Source organism: Cnephaeus nilssonii (assembly GCF_951640355.1).
Source record: "Cnephaeus nilssonii genome assembly, chromosome: 7".
Taxonomy (NCBI): Eukaryota; Metazoa; Chordata; class Mammalia; order Chiroptera; family Vespertilionidae; genus Cnephaeus; species Cnephaeus nilssonii.
The window spans coordinates 32,038,218-32,062,652 of NC_137078.1; the positions used below are offsets into that span (position 1 = coordinate 32,038,218).

Here is a 24,435-nt window from a genome sequence, read left to right on the forward strand (position 1 = left end):
ATTCACAAACAGATCACATGCCTCAAAGGTAACAAGCTGATCCCTTCCAGAACTCTAGCTTGTACCATCTGTAGCCCACATTCTGCCTGACTTTGTCCCCCCACCATGTTCTAGGCTAACTAGACAGGGAGAACCTGGAAAGCAGGGGCCTTGTCTGGGTTCTTTTACTTCCCAGATCTTAGCACCCTGCTTAGAGCAGGGTTTAGTGACCACTTGTTTATTGTTTCTGAAACACTGACTTGGCCAATTCCGAGTGAATCTTTAACTTTCAAGGAGCCCTTGGCCAAATGCATGTCCAAAGTGGCCAGAATTGTGCCGGCACAGACACGGGCGTGGTTGGCTCACTCCTCCTCCTGCAGCTGGGGTCCTCTCACCTAGCACTGCACCCTTCTCAATAAGCAACCTGATTGGGGCAGAAGGGATAAGAGGGACCTTCCAAGGAGGAAAGAGGGGGAAGCAAAAGGAAGGGGGACTGAGGAAAAAGATCCAAAAAGAAGAAGAGGAGAGAGGCAGGAAGGTTGGCAGAGGGAGACTAGAGCAGATAAGACAGAGACATACAGAAGGAAAGGAAGGGAGACCAGGAAGAGGGAGAAGGGCAGGAGGGAGGATGTCAGAATATTAAGATGGATGGGGCGGGGTTGCCATGCCATAATTTGTCCTAATTAAGTGCCTACTGTGTGCCAGGTTCTGTTCTAGGCCTTTGGGGAGAAAGTGGTCAAGAAGATAAGCTCCCTCCTCAAGAAATTTATATTCTCATGAATAACTGATGGCAAATAAATTAATATATATTGAAAGTTGTTACAGAAAAATAAAGCAGATGATGGTCTACTGTCAAGTAGAAGCTACTTTCGCTCAGAAGGTTCTGGCTCCTAGTGCAGCGCTATTGTGTTTATGTGAAAGCAAAATGTACCAGACAATTAAGGCTATGTTTTTATTGAGGTTATTGAAATAAAGGGAACGTTCATTAAAGAAGCATGTCTCATTGAAAAGGAAGGGGCCCTGGGACTGAAACAGGCAGGTAAACAAGGGAGTCACCCTTAAGTCTTACAGGAGCCTTGAAGAAGGATAGAGATGGGGCTTATTTTGAAATATTTGAGGGTGAGTGGTCTTTTGAGATTTATCCTTGGAACACAAAAGAATGGGGGATTTGGAGAAACAGGGGGTAGGGGATTTCTTAAGTATTGCTGTTTTCCAAAAGCACAAGACTTAGGTAAAGTTCAATCTTGTCACTAATATTGTGCCACCTCAATTCTAAAATCTAATTGTGTTGCTTCCCTGTGCTTACTACCTGCACCTCAACTTTTGGAGTTCCTTCAAGCAACAAACAGGACCCTTCATGACCTGACTCCTGCCTGCTCCCAATTGGCTGAAGTGGGAAAGCACAGGGGGATGCACATGTGAGAAGGTCTTCTGGGCCAGGCCCACCCATCACCTCTGCACACCTTCCATATGGCCACACTTACCTGCCAGGGAGACTGGGAATGGTAATCCCACTGTGTGCCCAGGAAAAAGGAGAAAGTGGATGTTGGTGGTCACAGCTAGCTGGCTTTATCTCATGTGCATCTTATGCTGTTCCCTCTCTCTCTGTGAATGTCCCTCTGCCTCCCTCCTGGCCCTTCCCTGATTATATGGCTTCTGTATGCCGTTCCAACGTCATTTAAGCATGCCTTCCTTTAGGAGTTCTTTCTTGACCAGAGTGTGGGTCAGATACACACTAAATGCCTCTGTAGTACCCAAAAATCTGTTATAATACCACTCACACTATTCTTCAATTGTTTATTTTCTCATCAGGCCCCACACTAGACCTTGAGGTCTCTGACATTAGGAACTGAGCCTTTTGTCTCTCCATCCTTAATGCCTAGCACCACTGGGTACCGTGTAGGTGGTTGACAGTGTCTGCTGAATAAATGGATGAACTCTGGCTCACTTCTAAATTGCCAGATTCCCAGATGTCCCACAGAGTGATCATTTCAACAACAACAACAAAACAGAGAGTCCCCCAGGAACCTTACAATGAGGTTTGAGTTGAGTCCTGGTACCCCCAAGAAGACACTGAGCATTGTGGATATTAGGATGCAAAGAGAGCTAAGATGTCTTATTTTGAGTTCTGCCCACTAACCATCTTTGAGAGCCCTTGGTAAATAGAACTGTGGCCTCAGCTTCCTGGCAGGTGAGGCCAGAGGTAAGAGGCGCCCATTGTGTGAATTGGGCTAAGACTGCAACCAACGTGGAAGAAAGGCAATGGCTGGAATGGACCCTGTTTGCTTAGCACCCGGGTAAGTCAAGCAAACAGTTACATAGAGACACACTTAGGTACAGCGTCTCTGATCCCTGCATTGCTCCAGGCCAGCCTTGAGTCAGCACCGAAGACAGTAAAATCTTATTAACACGGGAGAGAAAGGCTGAGTCATTTCCATAATGACTGGCTCCATGGCAGGATTCATGACCAAGCCTGAGAATGATAAAATGGTGCCTCTTTTTATATTGAGCTATTGGCTGGAGTCCCACCTTTACAACTTTTGACAAAGGAATTATATGCCTCAAACATCCAAGAACAAATATAATGGGGAGATTACCTCAGGCGCATGAGTAACCAGACAGCCATGTGACTGGGACCTGCATCCTGAGGGGGGCAGAGAAGTTTACCCAGAGCTCCTCAGGACTCCCTGCCTCAGCCACCATCCTGGGGTATCTACAGCTCTTGGGCCTGCCAGGCATCCCCAACCCCTCCAACATTCCTGCTTGTGATTCATTAGAGCCAAGTGGGTAAGAAAAAGGAACAGAACACAAATTTCTTAATCTTAGATTGACTCGACTTCCATAAGTGGTGAAATTAATGAAATAAAGATGAATCATGCCTTTTGAATCATGTGCCTTTAGGTATGTCCTGGTGATTCTTTTCCTTGTCGGACTGGTTCTCACCTGAGCCCTTAGGGGGCCATGGAAGGTGTCTGAAGGCACAAGGATAGGCCTCTCAGAAAGGACCAACAGGATGTCAGGGATACAGTGGCCTCAGGACAGTAATTGCCAATGCCATCTGTGCACTTTAGCTCTCCTCACAAGAGGGCGAAACCGCTGAGTCCTCTCTCCCATGGAGTCGTAGGTGTGCGCATCCATTCTGCAGGAGCATCAAGCTGCTCAGGTGATGATAATGATAATTACATTAGCTAACATTTATTAAATCTTAAATGTACTAGGGCTAAGCTAGGGAATTTGCGTGCAGTATCTTGTTTCATTCTCTCAATCCTATGAAATATATACTAAATACAACCATCATTTTATGGGGGAAACACACTGGTGGGGAAGGTGCTGAAAAACTCAGCTCCAAAATGAATCAGACTAAGAAAACCCACCTAGAGTTCCTGCAAAGATGTGCTAGTGAGTTTCATCATCAATACTGTGCCATGAGGAGACAGTGCAGGCTCTTCAAATTTATTTCAAACTTAGTACTTATCACACACACCCCACTTTAATCAAAGCTGCCATCATCTCTCATCTCAACTAAAAGAATAGCTAATAGGAGTTAAGCTCCTCTTGGGTGCCAGGCAGTGTTCTAAGCACTTTCCATGTGTTCAATGATTTAGCCCAACGAGGTAGGAATCATGATCAAGACCACTGCCTTGCACATCTCCAAGGGGTACCATTCACACTGTGTTCACTGGGCTCCACGGGGTGATTCCACCTAGATCTGCACAAGGTGGTAGCCCTTACTATCATCATTTACATTTTACAGATAAGGAAACTGAGTCATAGAGGAGTTAACTTGCCCATGCTCATTTTGCTCATCAATAGCAGAATTATGCTTCAAGCCTGGGCAGTTTGGCTCTAGAGATTTAACCTCACCATCCCTTTATTAGCACCCTAATTGCCATCTATGCTTCTGCGCTTGCCCTTTTATATTCTCCAGTAGCCAGAGTGATTCTTTTTAAAGAAACATAAATGCTATCATGACTCAAAACCCTCCAATAGCCTCCCATCACCCCTAAAATACAATCTAAAGAAACGCCTTAGCAGGCTCCACAAGGACCTATGTGATCTGGCACCTGTGCATGCCTCTAGATGTATTTCCAACAGCCCTCTCCCCGCTCACCCTGCTGCAGCCACACTGGCCTTTTGTTTTTCTAAGGTCATAACAAGTTATTCTACTACAGGATCTCTGCACATGCTGTTTCTTTTGCCTCTGCCACATACTTTGCCCAGATCCTCCTGTGGGTTTACTCCTTTCCTCATTCAGGACTCTGCTCAAATACCATCTGCTCCAGAGAGACTTCCCTGATCTTTTTACATAAAATAGCTCAGACCCTCACATGCTCTTCTCTAAAGCATTACCCTCCTTTGTCTTTCTTCACAGCACTTAACAGAACTGGAAATTATACCATAGATTTATTCCTCTGATTCATTATTCCTCAATTTTAAACAGGAATTTTGTCATCCTTACCACTGACATTGAGAAGAGCCTAACACATAATTGGAGCTCAATAAATATTAGTGGATTTGGAACCAACATTATGTGTCCCAAAGTTGCTGCTGTTTCTATTGCAGGAGAGGTTGACTGACTGACACGCAGAAGCTAATGTTTCTTTCTTCAGCTCATTCAAAGCGCAGGACCCTGAAACAAAGGAGAATAGACACAAAGAGTTGAGACTCTGGTTACTGGCCACAGAATATTCACAAAATTTAAGAAAAAAAGTGTAGCCATAGGTGTCTGTCTTATTCAATTCTCTTGTTTCCCTAGTAAGTCACCTGGGCAGTGAGCAAACTGAGAGCGGTTGGACATGTGTACAGGCCCTGGTGGAGGCCTCCCAGGCTCTGCTTATGAGCCCCACAGGTGAGAGACTGCACAAAATCTCTCTTATCTATTCCCATCACGGGAAGCATTGTGCAAACCTTCATGCAAAATTTTCCCAACCCTTCCATGTCCTCACAGTTGGGTAAACAATCTCTGCTGCTGTTGTGACTGTTCCTACCTACTCCACAACCTGCTAGGATTTATGATGCGGAAGGGCATTGTGAATGAATGAATGAATAAATAAATAAATAAACAAACAAATAAATAAATATTGGTCGAGTAAATGAATGAGCTGTCTCTGGAGAACAGGACCACCTTAGCACCTATCCAGGGCACACAGTCAGTTCACAATAGAAACCAACAAAACAGATGAAGATGGAAAAATGAGAAGGAAGAAGGAGGGAGAATAAAAGTGTTTTTCAGATTCCAATTTAACTATACATATATAGTTTTTCTTGTGTGTCAGCTCAGTAACACATGGCATCTCATTTAGTTCTCACATCCTGTGACAGAAGTATGTTAGCATTGATGAGAAAACATGAGAATAGTGGGCAGAAACACATTTGCATCATTTTCTTGGTGCACTCTTTGTCTAAAACAGGAAAGCGGCTATTATTAAAGAAATAGACTCCAAATTGCTTATCTTTATGGATCCCAAACCACGGGATTTTGTGTTCACTTTTTTTCTGATTCAGCTTCATGAATCCTCTAGGCCATTTAATTTGCTGTTTACTTGTTTTCCTATAGCTTCAAGGTGAAATGTTTATTTCTAGCATCCTCTGTTCCTTCAACTAAACTTTTAGAACCCTCCCCCCCCCCCCCATGGTTTACATTAGTTGACTCAGCTCACTGGACACTGCGTATTTCCTCTATCAATTGTTTCATCAGTTTTTATGGAGGAGGAGCCTGGGTTTTCCAAATTGATTAAATATCTGCCTAACAGACGTGTGTTAGTTAAATGAGAGAACATTTTTTTTTTTTTTCACAGCACATTAGAGCTTAGGACACACGGTTTAATCCCCAACCCAGGGCAGAGTATTATTACTACCATTTTGGTTAGTGGGGGGGCCAAGGCATAAAGAAGATGATAACTTGTCCTGGGCTGCATAGCAAGAAAAAGAAGACTGGAATTTAAATTCTGATCTTCTGACTTCATATTACAAGCAAGCAAGAGTAATGAAAGCAACCTAAGCAAACTCAGCTCTCCCTGGGTGGAGACCACTAACGCCTACACCAGGCCTGGGCACCACACTTTACAGTCTATAAAACATCCTCAGGCTCTTGCCCACGCAACAGTACAGGGGCACTAATGGCTAACAGGAGCACTACTGGATCACAATCACTGGGCCCACTGAGGCATGTCAAACAGACATGCTCTGATAGCCCTGGGGAGCAATGCAGAGTTCAGAATGATCCTGAAAGTGGTTTTCATAATGACACTCGTAAGTCAGCAAGTCAAATGGGATCTGATACTCACTACACTCTTGTTTCAAAAAACAGTGACTACACAAGACATTTGGGAAATTTTTCCATCAAAATATTTAACACAAGTATTGAGTTCCCAAGGAATTCAACTTAAATACTTGAATATTTTATTTCTCTGAAATGTGTTGGTCCCTGATTATGCCAGATAAATGGGGTGTTACCATATACATCTCATATCTCAAACCTAAGTTCCAGACAATGCTTATTTAAAATATCAGTTCAAATTTGCCACTTTATTTTTTTTTAAATATTTATATTTTATTGAATTTTTACAGCAAGGAAGGGAGAGGGATAGAGAGTTAGGAACATCAATGAGAGAGAAACATTGATCAGCTGCCTCCTGCACACCCCCGCACTGGGGATATGCCCGCAACCAAGGTACATGCCCTTGACCGGAATCGAACCTGGGACCTTTCAGTCCACAGGCCGACGCTCTATCCACTGAGCCAAACCGGTTAGGACCAAATTTGCCACTTTAAACAATGAAAAAATTTATAAACTTTCCATAAGCCGGAAAGTGTTCTGTTCTATGAAAATGAGGGGGGAAATGTCTTACCCAGCACAATGCTTGTTTAAAATATCAGTTCAAAGTTGCCACTTTAAACAATGAAAAAATTTATAAACTTTCCATAAGCCGGAAAGTGTTCCATTCTATAAAAATGAGCGGGGAAATGTCTTACCCAGCGAGCCTCCAAAATTCTCAAATCGTTGGCAATAAGTGAAATATTGCTATGACGTTTGGCTTCATGGGCTCAAAGCACCATTCTACTCTTTTTTGGTCTCCATGCACCATACTTTCAGTGAGTGCCAAAGAATTAAACGTATTTTCTGGAGTAAAATAAAGCCTATTTCCAAGACTTAGGGCCCCTCAGGAGGCAGGATAGTAAGAAGGTAAGAAAATTCCTTGGCAAGTGGAATGGGGAAACAGACAGTGACACAAACTAGCCAAGCAATTTACAGCCAGATACAGAAGGTCACCTCCCTAGAGATAACATCTAGGCTTTAGCTGTATTTTAGCTGCAAGCCCAGAAAAGCAGCAAAACCAGGTGGGCGACGCCAGGATATGCTGTAATGACTAATGACCCCCCTGCCTTGGTGCTGACCAGTCCGTAGAAACCACACCCTGAAAGCTCACACCTGGAAAAGTTGGTGAATATTCTATTGAGATCTGTCCTAAAACCTCTCCTAAACTCCCAGCCTTTAAAAACCCTCAAAACAAAGGACCCAGTTTGTGCTGTCCCTCCAGGGAGCACACCTGTGCCTTATCTTCTCCCTCTTCTTCCCCCACAGGGGTGCATCTCATAAACTCTAAGGGACCCCATGAGACTTGCAACCAGGGGAACAATGGGCAGCAGCAGCTGGTCCTGGGCCAACACCCTGAGCCTGTCTCCATGGCCCCCTTTTCTCTGATTTTCCAGTGAGCCAAAGCTTCTTTTATGCTAAGCCCTCCCTTGTTTCACTGTCCCAGCTTTAATAAACATACCCTCAAAGTCACCTGGACTCATGTTGTAAAATTTTTCCTGCACAAAGTCAAGAACCCACATACTACCGGCAGGTCCTAGGCAGACCCACTCAGGGCCAGGTCCCCTTTCCAGTAACACTCAGAGGATTAAATTCTACTGACTAACCTGCCATCAGACCCCAAAACACTATAGGTGAAAATGGCAGGTGAGATGAGGGATTGGGTGTCTGTCACACAGGTTGCCTTCCCTTCCCTCCCTCCCTCCCTCCCTCCCTCTCTCCCTCCCTCCCTCCCTCCCTCCCTCCCTCCCTCCCTCCCTCCCTCCCTCCTTCCCTCTCTCTCTCCAGGAGAGACCAACTTTCCAGACACCTAAGCCCAAGCAGAGGAAGCTCTTGCCTCCCCCGGCCACTCACCTGCTCAGCCACTGTTACACCCACAGAGAGAGAGGCTGTATCTCTACACATCACTTGAGCCTTCTCCCCCTGGTGACCTTGGCCATTGTCAACCTATTTGGAAGAGAACAGAACAGTGCTCATTCCCCACTTTGAGATTTTTAAAAAAAAATTTCCATGAGGATTTTTCATCACTAAACTACAAAATGTTTCCACATGGAAATTGAAAATGCCTCTAAGCCCTCTCTGTTGGTGACTTCTATTGGTCTTTGGCCTCTTGGAGAATGCCTGCTGTTTAATACTATTAAAAGAAAATAGGCCAGAAAGGGAAACCCATTGTGTCATCTCTCATCAAAACCTTGTGATGACTCCTAGCTTCCTCCATAACAAAGCCCTATTGTAGTATGTAAAGTCTGCTGCAAGCTAGTCCCAGCCTGCCTGCCCAGTTTTTACTTTCACCTCACCCCACCATACCCTGAGCCTCCTTTCCTCACCATCTCCCTAAACTCCAATGGTTCTAGATTCATTATTTTTCCTTAGGCTCTCTCTGTTTTCTTGATCATTTTGTTTTTTCTCTTTGGGGTGCACTTTGACCATCTTCCCAGTTATTTTAATTACTATTCTAACTAATCTTCAAAGTCAAACTCAAATGCTTTCTCTTCACTGAACATTGCCCCCAACCCCCTACCCTGATCTCTCATTTCACTTTCTCTCTCCAAGGGCCTTCCCTTAAGTTATCTGTGTACATATCTGTGCTCCTGGAGAATGGGACCCTGCCCACTCCCCTCTGCACCCCCCAGGGCCTGCCCACGGTCTTGCATTGGGTAGAAGCACACTACACATTAGCACAAGTAGAATGGAACCATGAGTCTACCATTCTCAAAGAGAATCCAGGGGACAGGAAGCTGAGGGGGAAAAAATCGCTCTACTTTTTATCCCTTTCAATACTGACCCTGGCATTTTTCCTCACCAGTGTCCATTCGCTAAAGTGAGGTAGCAGTGAAGATTCCAGTGACTAGCTAAAGCCATGGGACTCCTGGCAAAGCAAGTGTAATTTCAGTAAAGCGGGTAGGACACCCTGGAGCCATTTTCCATACCTCAGGGCAGACATGCTAAGTGTCCACCTCCCACCCACCTCCATGTCCTTACTGCTTCTTCCCTCTGGGATGGCCAGTACCTTCTGCAGACAGGGTTCAACTGGAAAACTTGGAGCAAGTTATTTAACACCCATGGCAGTAATTGTTTAGCACAATATCCATTCTATTCTCCCTTGGAAACAGAAGCTCTGTTTTTTAAATGGCCACCCAGAATAAAGATTGCATTTCCCAACCTTCCTTGTGTGAGACTAAGTTTTGGTCAATGAGTTGTAAGTGAAAGTGATGTGTGTGAGATTTCCAGGAAGAGTCCCAAAAGCAGAAGGAGGCACCCTTCTTTGCCTCCTTCCCGCTGCCTGGACTGCAGAGGGGGTGGCTGCAGCTTAAGCAGCGGTCTTGGGCCATGAAGTAGAAGCTAATGCTGAGGATGGCACAGCAATAAGATAGAAGGAGCTGGGATCCTGACACTATGTAATATCTTATAAATTCTGGATTTTTCTATCTTCCAACTTCTTTCGGATGTGAGAGAAATGTTCTTCTATACTATTTAAGTCACTATTGCTTTGGGGTTTTTTGCAATATGCATCAAAATCTAAACCAAATGAGGATAACATTTCTGAGCCTTGATTTCTTTCTATAAAAACTACCAATGTGTTGCCCAGCTGGAGTGGCTCAGTTGGTTGAGCATCTCCTGTGCACCGAAAGGTTGCTGTTCAATTCCTGGTCAATGCGCATATGCGGGTTGCAGGTTCGATCCCCGGTTGGGGCACATATGGAAGGCAACCAAACGATGTTTCTCTCTCATGTCGATGTTTCTCTCCCTTCCTCTCTCTAGCATGTCCTCGGGTGAGGATTAAAATAAAACACACACACACCAAATAAAACTACCAACGTCATAGAGTTATTCTCGATCTTCCTCCTCTTTGAGAATAAAAGGAGCTAAGAGGGTGGGAGGAGAGAGGATTCGTTTAGGAGGCTTTGTTTGGAGGATGCTGTGCTATGCGCCATCCCCTTTCTTCCCTGAAGTAGGGAAGATTATGCCTCCTCATCCTCCAAAGAGCATCATATGTTACCCCTGTAATTGATGATCAGGGTCTGGCCCCTGTCTGGGGGGTCAAAGGACAGACGGCCTGTTTTGGAAGCCGAGCCAGGAGACTGCTGCTAGGGCAGGGTTGGCCACACTCCAAGTTTGTTGAGGTGAGAGTTGTAAAGTGTTGGGGCCACGGACTGTAAGGAGAGACATTTCATGGGGGTCATCCAGGATCTTGGCCTAAGGGCTTCTTGGAGGACAGACCTCAGCAGTGAGAAGTTGGAGGTAAATGTCCAGGAGCTGACCCCTCATATAGAGATGCCCTGACTTGGGAACAAGGGCACTGCCAGGGAGGGCTGCCTGGAGGGGAACCTATAAATTGCTCAGGAAAGCATCCCAAGAGAAGGACAGCCAGCTTTAGATGACCGGCATGTCCTGCGAGGTGAGACCAGCTTATTGAAGTGAGATTTTTCCTCACCTGGAGAGAAGTCAACAAGACCACCACCCAGTTCTCCACGCTGCCTCCAGCCCACAGGGGACCCACTGGGGAAGGAGACAGGGTCTGACACCTTATCAGGTTCCGAGTTTTGATGGCTCTCGTGGAGTGGACATGCTCATTGCTGAATGGAGTCAGTACCTACTGCTTAAAATGACTCTAGGATTGTCCCTTACCTCAAAATAAGCAAAATCTTCTTGCGGCTTGCTGGAGTTCTTGTCCGGGGGTGGGAAGGATCACCCAGAGTAAACGGATCATAAAGAGCACTGAAGGACACAAACAAAGATGCGTTTTGATTACCCTACGAGTCTGCTGTGCAGCACGCAGGCAACTCTTGTTTATATGTTAACGGCCACACAAATACAGCTGCCCACCAGAGGCCCGTCCTCCCGCAGGAGGGCCCCCAGTGTCCTGTCAGAGGGGGTCATTCTGAGTTGAGATGACATGAGGAATGTGTCTAGCTGCTCAGGGGAGGGAGCAGATCCTCCATGAGGGAACATGATTCTGTGTTGATTTTTCCTTTGGACCAAGTTCATTCCAATTCCCTGAGGAGTCCAGCAAGCAACCTCTACAGCGGGTGGTGGCTGGGCCCAGGCTACTTGAAAAGTAGATGTGGGCCAATCGTCCTGAAGGCCCTGATGTAATAATCCTGATGTCATCAAGGGCTGTAGCTTGAGGCCTATGGAGTTTCAAAGTGCCCACCAGGATCCCTCATGTCAAGCTCAGGAGAGCTTTTCCTCTCGGAGCTCAGCTCCTGCCTCCTGACCATCTGGGGTAATGGAGACAGAACCCTGCCTCTGAACTCCCTTCCAGGAAGGAGCGTGGAAAGGAATCGCTGTTCTTCCCAAGTTCCTCGCCTTGATTGCTAACTGTCCATGACATTCCTCCATCTGGCCTGGCACTGTGGCCACCCCGCCGGGCAGCCCCTGGGACTTACCTGGCCAGGTGTGCATAACACATTTGTTTATCTTATCTGAAATAGGGTATCTTCAAAAATTACAAAAGTTAAAATATATAGAAATCAACTAAGAGAAAATATCTACACATGGAGGGAGCTACAGAGCACAAGGTTATCGTTCTGGAAAAGCCAGCCTCTAGCTGCACATGGCTGGGCTGCTGACACAGCTTCTCATTTACTTCAGTGGTTCCTATGGGACCACACCCCAAACTCAGTTTTTAGTCCAGAAAGATAGAGTTTGGGGGGAGAGGAAGGAGTCCAGCCAAGTCCCATTTTGGACAATAGAGTCGCTTGGGAGGTGATGGCAATGCATACTCTTCTGGGAGGGCAATACTAAAGGAAAGACCTTGGTTGAGACATCCCATCCATAGGCACCAGTCTCGCAATTCCTCTCCTCTCACAATAGCTTTTAAGTGACTACATCCATTCATTCCACAAACATCTCCTGAGCATCTCCTGCATGTCAGGGCCTGGGGTAGGCTCTGTGGATTTGGAAATAAGTTTCAACTCTGCCCTTGAGGAGCTCAGAGTCTAAAGGGAAAAACAGTGATATACAGAGAAGGTCTGAGGGAGAATGTGGCAGTTGCCCCCTTCCCCAGAAGCAGACTCTGAGACAGAGCCCAGCATGCAGGGTGCCCTTGGGACCATCTGCGGAAGGGAGGGGTGGAAGTAGGATGGACAGAGGGAGATGTGGAGCTTCAGTGTGGGCCTGATGGTGGCCTCAGCAGCACATGGAGCTCGGGTGATGGAAAGGCCCTTCAGAGTGAGGTGAGATAATGTCACACGCTGCACTGGCCAATTACTGGTGTGGGCCGTCAAAAAGGGGCATGATTTGGGCACCAGGGGCAAACCCTGGGCACTGGACAACACCCCAGCAGCTGGGACAAGTCCTTCGATTAGGGGATCTGGGTGGTGTGTTGCAGTAGCCACCACATCACCCAGGGTGCCCTGAGAGCAGGGAGGGGAGTGAGGAACTGTAGGGATGAATCACGAAGGAAGTGTCTGAAAGGATGAGGTGAGTTTTGGGGCAGGAAGTTGATTTGAGCTACAGTGCCTATGGGGTACTGTCACCTGTTGGACTGGAGAGAGTGTGCTTTGCGGGGAGAGGAGGAGATGAGAGAATGTAATTCTCTCCTCACCATCACGAAGACCTGGCTTCATCCCCTCTATGTGAAGCCGGGAGCTTCAGCTTATTCCATCAACACCAAAAGAGCATAACTACGTGGATAAACAGTAAACTGCTGTGGCCAGAAAGAAATCAAATCATGATGGGCTGGTGAGCAACTCAATGAAGTTTTTAATCAGCAAATATTTAGTCTGTGAATAAACACCAGTACCTGCAGACTGGCTGCCGCGCTTCCTTCCCCGTCGGTGAGGCAGAAGTCTGGCCGCTGCAGTGCATGCGGGGGACGGGCCAGCCCATTACACCAGCCAGAGCCTGGCACGCAGGCTGCCTGAGTTGCTCATTTTCTGTGATCTTAGCCCAGTCACTCCGCTCTGAGCTTCAAGTCCAACATCTATAAAGCAGCGTTCTCCCAGGCTGGTGAGGCTTAGTGAAGTAATGTGTGTAAACCCACGCTGTGCACGGTGGGCCCTGGGTTGTAGGAAGTGACCCGCCTGCTTTAAGGCCATGGCTGATCTCTCACTGTCATGAAAGACACCATTCCCACTAGAGCAAGCCCAAGGTCAGGCAAGTCCAAGGTCATTGTTATGTGTTCAGTTTATTCAGACAAAGCTGTGACTGTCCATGAGCAAGGACTGAGAAATAAGTGGCCTTGTCCCTTCTCTTCTTGCTTGTCCTGGACAAGGGGGGGGGGGGGTGTAGAGATGGTTGCTTAGTGACCGTGTTGAGTCATCTGCGAGCCATCAGGCCCACAGTTCCTCACTCCCCTCCCTGCTCTCAGGGCACTCTGGGTGATGTGGTGGCTACTGCAACACACCACCCAGATCCCCTAATCGAAGGACTTGTCCCAGCTGCTGGGGTGTTGTCCAGTGCCCAGGGTTTGCCCCTGGTGCCAAATCATGCCCCTTTTTGACGGTCCCACCAGGAAAGGGACACCAGCACACATGGTAGCCAAGGCTCTTGTCTGTGGGGAGACTTGGACACTCGTTCCTAAAAGGGGTTTTACTCTGAAGTAAACTGGGGACATTCCTCTGACGGGAATTACCCCAGATGAAAGAAGATCCATGAGAGGTGGGGGGTGGGCGTCCACAGAGCAGCAACTTGGGGTTCCTGCCCAATCTTCTCATGGAGCAAATTATTCCGGAACAGAGGCAGGATGACCAAAGAGAAGCCACACAAATGGGCCTCTGTTTCTTGCTTGGCAGGGAGAGCATGGGACTTCTTTTTCTCTTTTTAAGTCTCTAAGTCCCAGCCACTGTGCTGCGCCAGAACAGGGAACTGACTCCTGAGCCTCTCAGAAGTGGGGTGAGAGTGATGAGTCAGAGCTCCCCGAATTAGCATGACACCTGCAGTGACCCGTGAGTTAGGAATTTCTGTTGCCATTGAGCTGGCCTCCCAAAGCTGTCCGGTCCCCTCCACTCTGAAGAGGGGACACACCGTCTGTTCCTTCATCCCACAGCCTGAATTCCAATTGCTTTTGCAGTGAGGGCTCAACAGTCAGATTTTCCGAAAGAATGAAAGGAATGAGTTGCAATATTTTCAGAAGGGATTTCCTCATAAGTAGCTTCAAATGCTCTTCAAGGTAGAAAAGAATGAGAGAAGCAGAGCTAGTCAGATCAGCTTGGCATTTAAATTCAATCACAGTGCAAGTTTACAATTAGATAACGCTTTCTCAGAGCAACTAGCAAGAAATCAACTTGCAGTGAACTTCTAAGTGCAAAAACACCATCAAGCATTTGATTGTGCAATACAACCCTGTGCGGAAGACAGAAAGATGAAAGCGCACGGGGAGGTCCACAGGTCCTGGCAGTTCCTCCCCAGCAGGCACAGGCACCTGCGCTCCTCCCACCCAGGAGATATTCACATCCATCCATCTGGGACTGTCCCTGACAGGTACTAGTCTAATCACTCAGCACTGGAACTACCCTGAAGCTCACTGCTTGAGCCTTTTTTTTTTTTAATGGCCAACAGCCTGATATACAAAATCAAAGACTAGTCTGTGTCCCAGGATGATGAGGCTTTTCTAGTTTCTGTCTCCTACGGCGGGGAAATCCCAAACACCTTCTTGTTGAAATCCCTCCTCCCCTCCTTGCAAATCCCAGGGGGAAAGCCATAGGGACCAAAGATGTTTCTTTCTCCGTTTCTCAGCCAGGAGAGCCCTACTTACAAAGAGCTAAGAGGCCTGGAATTGGGGGGGGGGGGGGGAGAGGTGTAATTATTCAGCCCCATGATTTAGAGACATATCAATTGGAGGTGTGGAAGAATTGAAGGGGCACTGATGAGTTAAGCCCTACTAGCACCCAGGATACTAATATGAATAATCTGAGGTTCCCCCCACCCCGGCCCAATCCCTGGGTGGAAGGGAGGGAAGGGAGGAGTGCAGGCATCTGCTCTGACTCCTCTGGTTTCTGGGTGTCAGAAATAGATATGTATTCAGGTCAAATAGAAAGAATAGAGGTTTATTATCCGGAGTGCAGAGAACCCAGGAAAAGAAACAGAATATTCAGGAAATGTCCTTAGTTAATGTTTTCTGCTGTTCTCCCTTCTGTCATGTTCTTTCTCTCTGCTCTGGCTTATGTTAGCCTCCTGTCCTGTGCTTACTTTGGGTTTTATCTCCTGCCCACCCTTCATTTTGGGCCATGACCATGGACCCTGCGTGGTCCTCGCTTCATCTTCTGAACCCCTTTTGCGTTCATCTCCTGGTGCTAACTCATCCTCTTGTTATTTTTAGTTGAAACTCCTGGGTGAGCTCATCATTTTGAGCTCAGTTATATCGAGGTTGCTGGACAGACTATACATGACCCTGGGTCAACGGCCCATCCCAGGCCATTTCCTGTGGCTGGATGAGGTCTTGCGAAAAGAGGGAGAGAAAGAGGATCCTGTCTGGCTAAGGCAGACCCTTCAGCAGAAGTACCTGAGGGTATTGTGTTTAATGTTGGTGATCCCTTGGTTCTGGCTGAACAGTTTTTGGCAATCTGTATTGAATAGGCAAGCATCCCTAGAAATTACTTCATTTTGTATAAACTCTGCTTCACATTCATGGGGACAGACACGGAAACTGTGAAGTGTTTTCAGTATTCAGTGAATTGCAGGTCTTCATGAAAGACCAAACCTAAGCAGGGTGCTAGTTTGAGAGGTGACACAAAACTAATAGTCTTAGAGGGTTCCAGCTTTCAATGCAGACATCATGGTCTAGCTCTCCTTTGAATCCAAGAAACTTTGGATAACTAAGAAAAGCTCTCTCTAGAAAAAAGAGCCCTCACAGAATGCTGGTGTATAGCCACTATGGAAGACAATGTGGAGGTACCTCAAAAAATTGGGAATAGAGTTACCATATGACCCAGCAACTCCTCTTCTGGCTATCTACCTCCCCCCCCCTCCCAAAAAAAAAAAGAAAACATTTATTTATAAAGATATATGTGCCTCCATGTTCATTGTAGCATTATTCACAGTGGCCAAGACAGGGAAACAACCAAAGTGTCCTTTGATAGATGATTGGATAAAGATTGTGGTATATATACACAATGGGATACTACTCAGCCATAAGAAAAGATGAAATACTGCTATTTGCGCAACATGGATGGACCTTGAGAATATCATGCTAAGTGAAATAAGTCCAAAGAAAAAAGTTAAGAACCATATGATTTCACTCATTTGTGGGATATCAAACTGAAAGCAACCAACAAGAGAAACAAACAAAAATTTATAGACACACACAACAATATGATGATTCCCAGGAGAAAAGGGGATGGGGAGTCAGATATGCTAGTATGGTGACGGAAGGATATTTGACTTTGGGTGGTGACAGACAATACAGTATATAGATGATGTATTACAGAACTGTATATTTGAAACATCTAATTGTATTAACCAATGTCACCCCCAATAAATTTAATTTAAAAATAAGATAAAGAAGAGCTGTCTTTGGGCCAGGATCAACGGGGACAGAATGTCAAAGCCAGGGGTCTGACACCACATGCTGATCTGCTGGCCAACGGGGCCAGCTGAGAGGTGGCCTGGAGACCTCTCCACCTGCCACTCCCCCATTCCTGCACGCCACACACCTTCGTCAGACTACTTCATCAGTTCCTGAAGGAAGGTCTGACTATGATAGTTTGTTCTTTTAGAAAAATCACATTTGGGGACTTTAGGTCCCCGCCTCCCTGTAAGAACTATGCTCACAATCCTCAGGCTAACCCTAGAAAGGACCTTTGTGCTTTGTAAAGGAGAAGGTCCTCCTGTGTTTCTCCTTTCCACACTTGACTCTCTATCCTGCGCTTCTGACACTCAGACACTTCACTTCTGGCCTCCAAATGTGTGTGGGCTTCTCCCCACACAACAAGAAATTCTTAGACACCCTCTTGGAGTCCTACAACTTAACTCAATTCTGACACTCGCTACCTAGAGATAGTGTCAGATCTCACAGGTTAAGGGCTCTGCCCCACACTTCAGATGCCAATCTCAAGTCCAGGTTGCTACCTGTGCTTCTGACCAACCACACATTCCTCAACAAATAAGCAATAAATCAGAGGTTCCCACAGTCCCCTCCTCAGATTCAATCAATTTGTTAGAGTGGCTCACAGAACTCAGGACAGCAGTTTACATACTGTTTACCAGTATGTTATAAAAAGTTATGATAAAGGATATAGATAAACATCCAGATGGAAGAGATGTGTAAGGGCAAATATGTGGGAAGTGATGCTAAGCTTTCGTGACCTGAGCTCACTCTCCCAGAACCTCCACGTGTCCACCGGCCTGAAAACTCTCCAAACCCTGTGCTTCTGGGGTGTTTATGGGGGCTTCATCATGTAGGCATGATGGGTCATTAACTCTATTCCAGCCCCTCTCTCCCCTTAGGCGGATGGGGACTGGTGTTGAACATTCCAAGCTTCTAATCATGGCTCAGCCTTTCTGGTGACAGCCCTCATCCCGGAGCCACCAAAATCATCTCATTAGAACAAAAGGTGCTCCTATCACCCAGGAAGTTCAAGGGACATAGAAACTCTATGTCAGCAACTGGGATCAGAGACCCAAATGTAGAGCAAAATATGCTGCTGGTGCTCTTATCCCGTAGGAGGAAATTACAAGAGTTCTAGGGACTCTATTCCAGGAACCCTGGGGCAGAGACCAATATATATTTTTTCTGTTGTATCACATTGTGCTTCTGATCAACTGGCTATAGATCAGAGATTCCTTCAGCCCCCTCCTTGGGTTCAATCATTTTCTAGAGCAGCTCACAGAACTCGGGAAAAGAACTTACTTACTATATTAACAATTTATTACAAGAGAATGTAACTCAGAAACAGCCAGATGGAAGTGATGTGTAGGGCAAGGGATGCGTGAGGGGGCTCGGAGGGTCGTGTCCATGAACACTCTAGGTGCACCACCCGCCCAGCACCTTCCTGTGTTCACCAACCTGGAAGCTCTCCAAACCCCATCCTTTTGGGGTTCTAGGAGGCTTCATTCCATAAACATGATGGATACAATCATTAGCTCTTGGTGATTAATTCTATCTTTTGCGGGGAGGGGAGAGGGACTGAAAGTCCCAACCATCTGGTTGCTTCCCTTGGAAACCAGCTAGCTCCTCCCCCAACGCCACACCCGCATTGTGGTTATCTAGGGGCTTTCCTAAAGTCATCCCACTAACATAAACTCAGACATGCTGAAAGGGGGTTTGTTATGAATAACAAAAAATAGCCATTTCACATTTATCACTCTAAAGCTATTTCAGAAACAGGGGACCAAAACCAAATATTACAACAAAAGATGTCTCTGTTGCTCTATTCAGTTAGGAAATTATAAGGGATTTGGGCTGTGAGCTAAACTATGTACAAACACCAATATGTGGACAAATATCATAAATCATACATCACAACATCATATGCTGCTTAGCAGAAGAGAGAGATCAGTAAACCATATGGACCACTATTGTTGGGGGACAGAGTTCCTGATATCACAATGACCACCCTGCATGGGACGGAGACAGCGAGGGAGGAACTGCTCTGTCCGGGGAAGCTGGGAGCCAGCAGGTCCACTGCCTCCGAAAGGCAGCCCCTCTGAAACAGAAGCGCCTTTCATTGAGGAGCGGCTCCTATCTATTAGTCTTTGTTGCTGCTTTTATTATTTAAAATCATCAGTAGCAACTTTTAAACCTTTTCAAAAAATAATTTTTAAAACATTCATAACTAATTGATAGAACAGCCCTGCTGTTTTGCCACAGCCGGAGTTACTAACCCTGTTTTGCAGATTTGGAAATTGAGGCTCAGAGAGAATAAGGGCTTGTCTGAGGGAGGAACAAAGTTTTCCTTGACTTTCTCAGGGTTCCTGGCTGCGTCTGAAATTAAACGGACAAAGACAAATTAATAGGAGAAGAGCACACAACTTTACTTCACATAAGTTTCATGTGACATGAAGACCCAAAGAAACCAACCTGGGTGCTTCCTGCAGGGTCTGATGAAGAGCGGGCCGTAGTGGAAAACTGAGATGGCACAAAGGGTAAGTGCAGTAAGTTGGGGGAAAGTGAACAAAGGTCTGTTCGTGCAGATTTTTCTTGGTGTCCTTTCCTCTAGAGATAAGGATGCTCCTTTCCTTTGGGTCAAGTCTCACATGAGAGTTTATGACCTGCTTCAGGGGAAAAAGGCAGAAGCAGTCAGAGAGATGTCCTTCTTCTGCCATTTTCTCAAATTCCTTCAGCTTAAAATAATCAGAAGGCCATGGTACATGGTCCAAAGGGTCCCATTACGGGGAAGTGTGTCCTGAACCCCATCATCTCACATCTAGCACCTGGCAGAATTGGTGTTTGGGTCCTGATTTATGGTCCAGGGCTATACAACTCTGCTCTTCTATCTCCATTTTACTTGGTGTCTAGTAAAGTTAAAGTTAAAAGCTGATAATAGTTTTGTTGAAATATCGAAGAAAGGATTGCTTCTTTTGGCTGCTAACCCATCATTAAATGAGACTAGAAAGACAAAAAGTGCACTAAGCAGCTTCTTACCTCTGACATAGAAGAACATGAGGCCTCTGCTGTTTGAAGAATGTGTACACTGGGGGTATACATAGTCGTCTGTTTAAGGATATAAAAGTAAACTCAAGAAACTTCTTGGCAAAATATTGTTTCTTATTTGAAAGAATTTTGAAAAGGTGTTCTTTAAAGCTTTACTAAGTTTCTTGGACATATAATAGTGTCTCAAATTATGTTTTAGTAACTTTCAATATTAGTTAATAAAACAATATGGATTCAGTTTTCCTTTAAACATAATTTTTAAAATATGTTTTATTGATTTCAGAGAAAAAAGAGAGATAGAAACATCAATGATGAGAAAGAATCATTGATTGGCTGCTGCTGCCTCCTGCATGCCCCACACTAGGGATCAAGCCTACAACCCTGGGAATAAGCCCTGAGCCACGCCAGACAAGTTAAACATAATTTTTAATTAAGAAGAAAATGCACAGCTAACTTCATTTTGACATTTTTAAAGACTCAAGCATTTTAAAACTGCCTTACCATATTCCTTCTGATGAGCTCAAGATATGTCCAGATCCCACATCATCACTAGCATGGAACAACTTTTAAAACCATTTTTGTTCTTTCATTGAATAAATTATCAAAGTGAATCAATTAATGTATTTGCTTTTCTTTCTTGCTTATTAAAAATTATTGGAAAACACTGATCATCAACCAATCAGTACAAAAATAAAGAAGAAATACGATACTTAAAGAACTGCTACCATTTCGGTGCACAGAAGGCCCTTTGTGGCCTGTGTTCCAGCCTCCTTGCGTCTGAACTTTCCCTCAAAGATGAGGTGACTCTGTAAGAAATCTCACAATCTCACATAGCTAAGAAAACACACAAACCCATGCCCGTTGATAATCACCGCTGCAATCTCGCCAAAAAAGAACCTGTGTCTTCCTGAAATCTTTGTGAACTAAATAGCTTAGCTGACAGCTCACATGACCCCAGCAAGAGTACCTTGAAGAGTTTGTAATAACTTGTCAGTCAGAAGTGTCCAAGGCACTGTCCAGGTGGCTCAGTTGGTTAGAGCATCGTCCTGATACACCAAGGTTATGGGTTCCATTCCTAGTCAAGGCACATAGAAGAATCAATGAATGCATAAATGAGTGGAACAACATCTCTCTCTCTCTCTCAAATTAATAAAAGTAAAAATTGGATACAGAAAGCTATAAATCATTAGGCCTCCAAAAATCACAAACACTGATTGTGTTACCAGAGACACCATCATGGAAAATTATGCAAGGTCTTAAAGGGCTTTCTCCTGATCTAGGATGTAGAGGCAGAAGGGCCACAACCTAAGTGAGGATGTCAGATGGAAATCAGAAAAGATTGTGACCAATAGATTGAGATTCTTGCTTTCCATAAATCATTTTTAAAAGGCTTCTTAATGAAATGAAATATAAACAGAAGGTACATATTAGTAGTAGTATGCAGTTTAATAAATTCTTACAAAGAACACAGCTGTGTGACTATCACTGAAAACAAATAAACAAAAAACCCAGAATATCACCAGAAGACCCTTTCATACCTCCTCATGCAAAGGGAAACTACCTGACTAATTTGCCTGTTTCCATGTTTCATATGAAAGGAAGCATATAGTGTGCACCCTGTAGCTTCCTTCACTCAACATCATGTTTATGAGAGTCACTGTAATGTTTCATTAGCAGTAGACTGTTCCTTCTAACTGCCAAAATGCATTCCACTGTGTTGAATACAACTCACATTATTCATTGTATTACCGATGGACATTTAGTCCAAAGGTTATTGTGTATTTTGGGAAGTTGTTTTAAAAAATCACATATTTGAGAGAGACACTCAAATATAGATGAAGAAAATAGAAGGGTCAGTTCACTTGCATAGACTTCTTTGTTCTGTTCTGCTCCCCCACCCTGCTCCCCAGACTCAGGAAAAAAAATGTGAGTTATGCTTTTGAGAGAGTAATTGTTACAAGGAGAGTGAGATTTGGAGCCCCAGAACTTGACGAGAACCTTGGATCTGCAGGTGTGGACTCAGGAATTTGCACATGTGTGTAAACTTCAGAGACACCTCTGAATGTCATTGCAATATCCTCTGTACATATCTCAGAGCAGTTGGGATGCCTCACGCAACCCCAAGTTTTTGTGACTTCAGTCTCTAGCAGCTCAACAAGTGCCGCGATCCAGCCACTTCTCAAGAAAACTTAATCAGGATCTGGCAGATGTACCTTCCTGTTTTCAATACAACTATGGTTGAAACCTCTAGCACACAGCTCATAATATTTTCCCTTCTCTAAGGACATGGCAATGACTCTGCTTAAGATCTCTTTTTGGAGCTTTAAAGTGTTAACTGCTCACTAGGTTTCCAATAAGTTGAGGCAAAGCTAGCTTATTTTCATATAGTCTCTGTTTGTTAAGATATTTTTATTAATTTTTTGTTTTAGAGAGAGAGGAAGGGAGAGGAAGAGAGGGGGAGAGAGACATCAATGACACATCGATCAGCTGCCTCCTGCATGCCCCCCACCTGGCATCCAGCCTGCATGACCCCCAACCTGGGCCTGTGTCCTGACTGGGAATGGAACCAGCAACCTTTCAGTGCACAGGACAATGCCCAACCAACTGAGCCACACCGACCAGGGCCATATAGTTTCTATTTATCTGGATGTAATGGTTTAAAATATTCCTAAATACTTCAGAGAAGAATCACTTGAAATTTTACTTTCTGATGACCAGTACATAAATTCAAAGTGCCTTTGGGAGCTAAAGAAAACAAGAGTACTCGTTTGAAGGAGGGAGGCTGGGGAAAGAGGAGGAAGTGTAGTGTTTGGATTCATTGGTTTGGAAAGACTTTTCAAATATTTTCATCAGTGTCGAGAACTTATTTATGTTTTATTTTTTGGCATGGCTACGAGGACATTATGTGTATACTAGAGGCCTGGTGCATGAATTCATGCACAGGTGGGGTCTGGCTGGCCTGCCCTGATGGGGTCCAATCAGGCTGGGCCAGCAGGGGGGAGGGGTTGTGGGCAGTTGGCCAGCCGGCCACACCCCCAATCGGAGGGGGGGACGATCAGGGGTGGGGCCAGCCAGGGGTGGGGGAGAGGGCGCCCCTGATCATGTTCGATTGGCCTGCAGCAGTGTACGTCATGTAGCGACTGGTTGTTCCGGAATTCTGGTCGCTTGGCTTTAATATATATAGATCCTCAAAGACTTTAGGTATCCTATCTAATAAAATAGTAATATGCAAATTGACCATCACTCCAACACAAGATGGCTGCCCCCATGTGGACACAAGATGGCCACCACAAGATGGCCAGCAGGGGAGGGACCTGGTCTGCAAGGGAGGGCAGTTGTGGGCGATCAGGCCAGCAGGGGAGGGAAGTTAGGGGTGACCAGGCGGGCAGAGGAGGGAAGTTGGGGCTACTGGGCCTGCAGGGAAGGGCAGTTGGGAGGGACCCAAACCTGCAGGGGAGAGCGGTTGAGGTGACCGGGCCTGCAGGGTAGGGCAGTTAGGGGGAATCAGGCTGGCAGGGAGCAGTTAGGCATCAATCAGGCTGGCAGGGGAGTGGTTAGGGGGTGATCAGGCTGGCAGGCAGGTGAGCAGTTGGGAGCCAGCAGTCCTGGATTGTGAGAGGGATGTCCGACTGCCTGTTTAGGCCCTATTGGACATCCCTCGAGGGGTCCCAGATTGGAGAGGGTGCAGGCTGGGCTGAGGGACACCCGCTGCCCCGTGCACAAATTTCCTGCACCAGGCCTCTAGTTATTTTATAAAGAATATGCTACTGCTAATAAACACAAATGTACAAGATACTATAAATATTTATTTAAAGAACTGAGGCTTTTAATCATATATTTTTTCTTTTCCTGCCTGTCTTAGACTACAAATATCTTTTTGATCTTACAAAAGCACTCAAATGATATAAGACAGTGGTTTCTGGAAGCACATCTGGAAGATTAATTAATGACCTGTGCCGTAGTTCAGGAGCATCTTAGTCTCCTGATAAAGTTCATAGGGAGGCTCAAAACACAAAAATATGGTGATAATACTTAAAATAATTATAATATTAAAAGTGATTCTAAAAATATAATAATTATAGTGTGCTGTGCAAATCATAAAAAAAAGAAAAGAAATATAGACAGTTCTCCCTCCTGCCCATGACATTGGTTCTTCAAGCCAACATTTTTTCTGCTTTTAACTTTCATACCAGTCACTGTGGACTTTAACGAATGCATTTTTAAAATTAATCTTTATAGTGATTCTCTGAGGTAGGACATAGTATTCTCCTCATACAGATGAGGAAACTGGGCTTAGAGAGGTTAGCTCCTTTCCAAAGTAACAAGATTGTGAGTGACAGAGCTGGCACTTGAATCCAGCTGTGGCCTGTAGCCCAAGCCTCCCTGCCACACAAGCTGCCCATCAAGGCTGGCACCAAGGCCGAGTTAGCCTGAACACAGAGGCACCACCAGGCCCAGGAGAGCCAAAGGCCTAAATTGCTAACTCCAAAGGTGAGGACAACTTCCACTGGATTTATTGAAAATAATGAAACCTAGCACTCCAACAATTTAGGGGACAATGTTAGTATTAAAATTCGGATTTGGCTTTGCCTCATTTTTTAAG

The 24,435-nt window shown here is 45.3% G+C and overlaps 1 protein-coding gene across 1 annotated transcript; it reads right to left on the reverse strand.

The window, feature by feature from the left end:
- Positions 1–3,043: 3,043 nt before the first annotated feature.
- LOC307102790 (uncharacterized protein) lies at positions 3,044–22,965 on the reverse strand (the record flags this gene model as incomplete). The annotated part of the gene is made up of 7 exons (XM_079776464.1): positions 3,044–3,134; positions 4,446–4,609; positions 8,150–8,242; positions 10,925–11,014; positions 19,064–19,163; positions 19,260–19,417; positions 22,961–22,965. 5 exons carry the CDS (start codon positions 22,963–22,965, stop codon positions 8,200–8,202), a joined length of 396 nt encoding a protein of 131 aa, XP_079632590.1. The 3' UTR covers positions 3,044–3,134; positions 4,446–4,609; positions 8,150–8,199.
- Between the last annotated feature and the right edge of the window lie 1,470 nt (positions 22,966–24,435).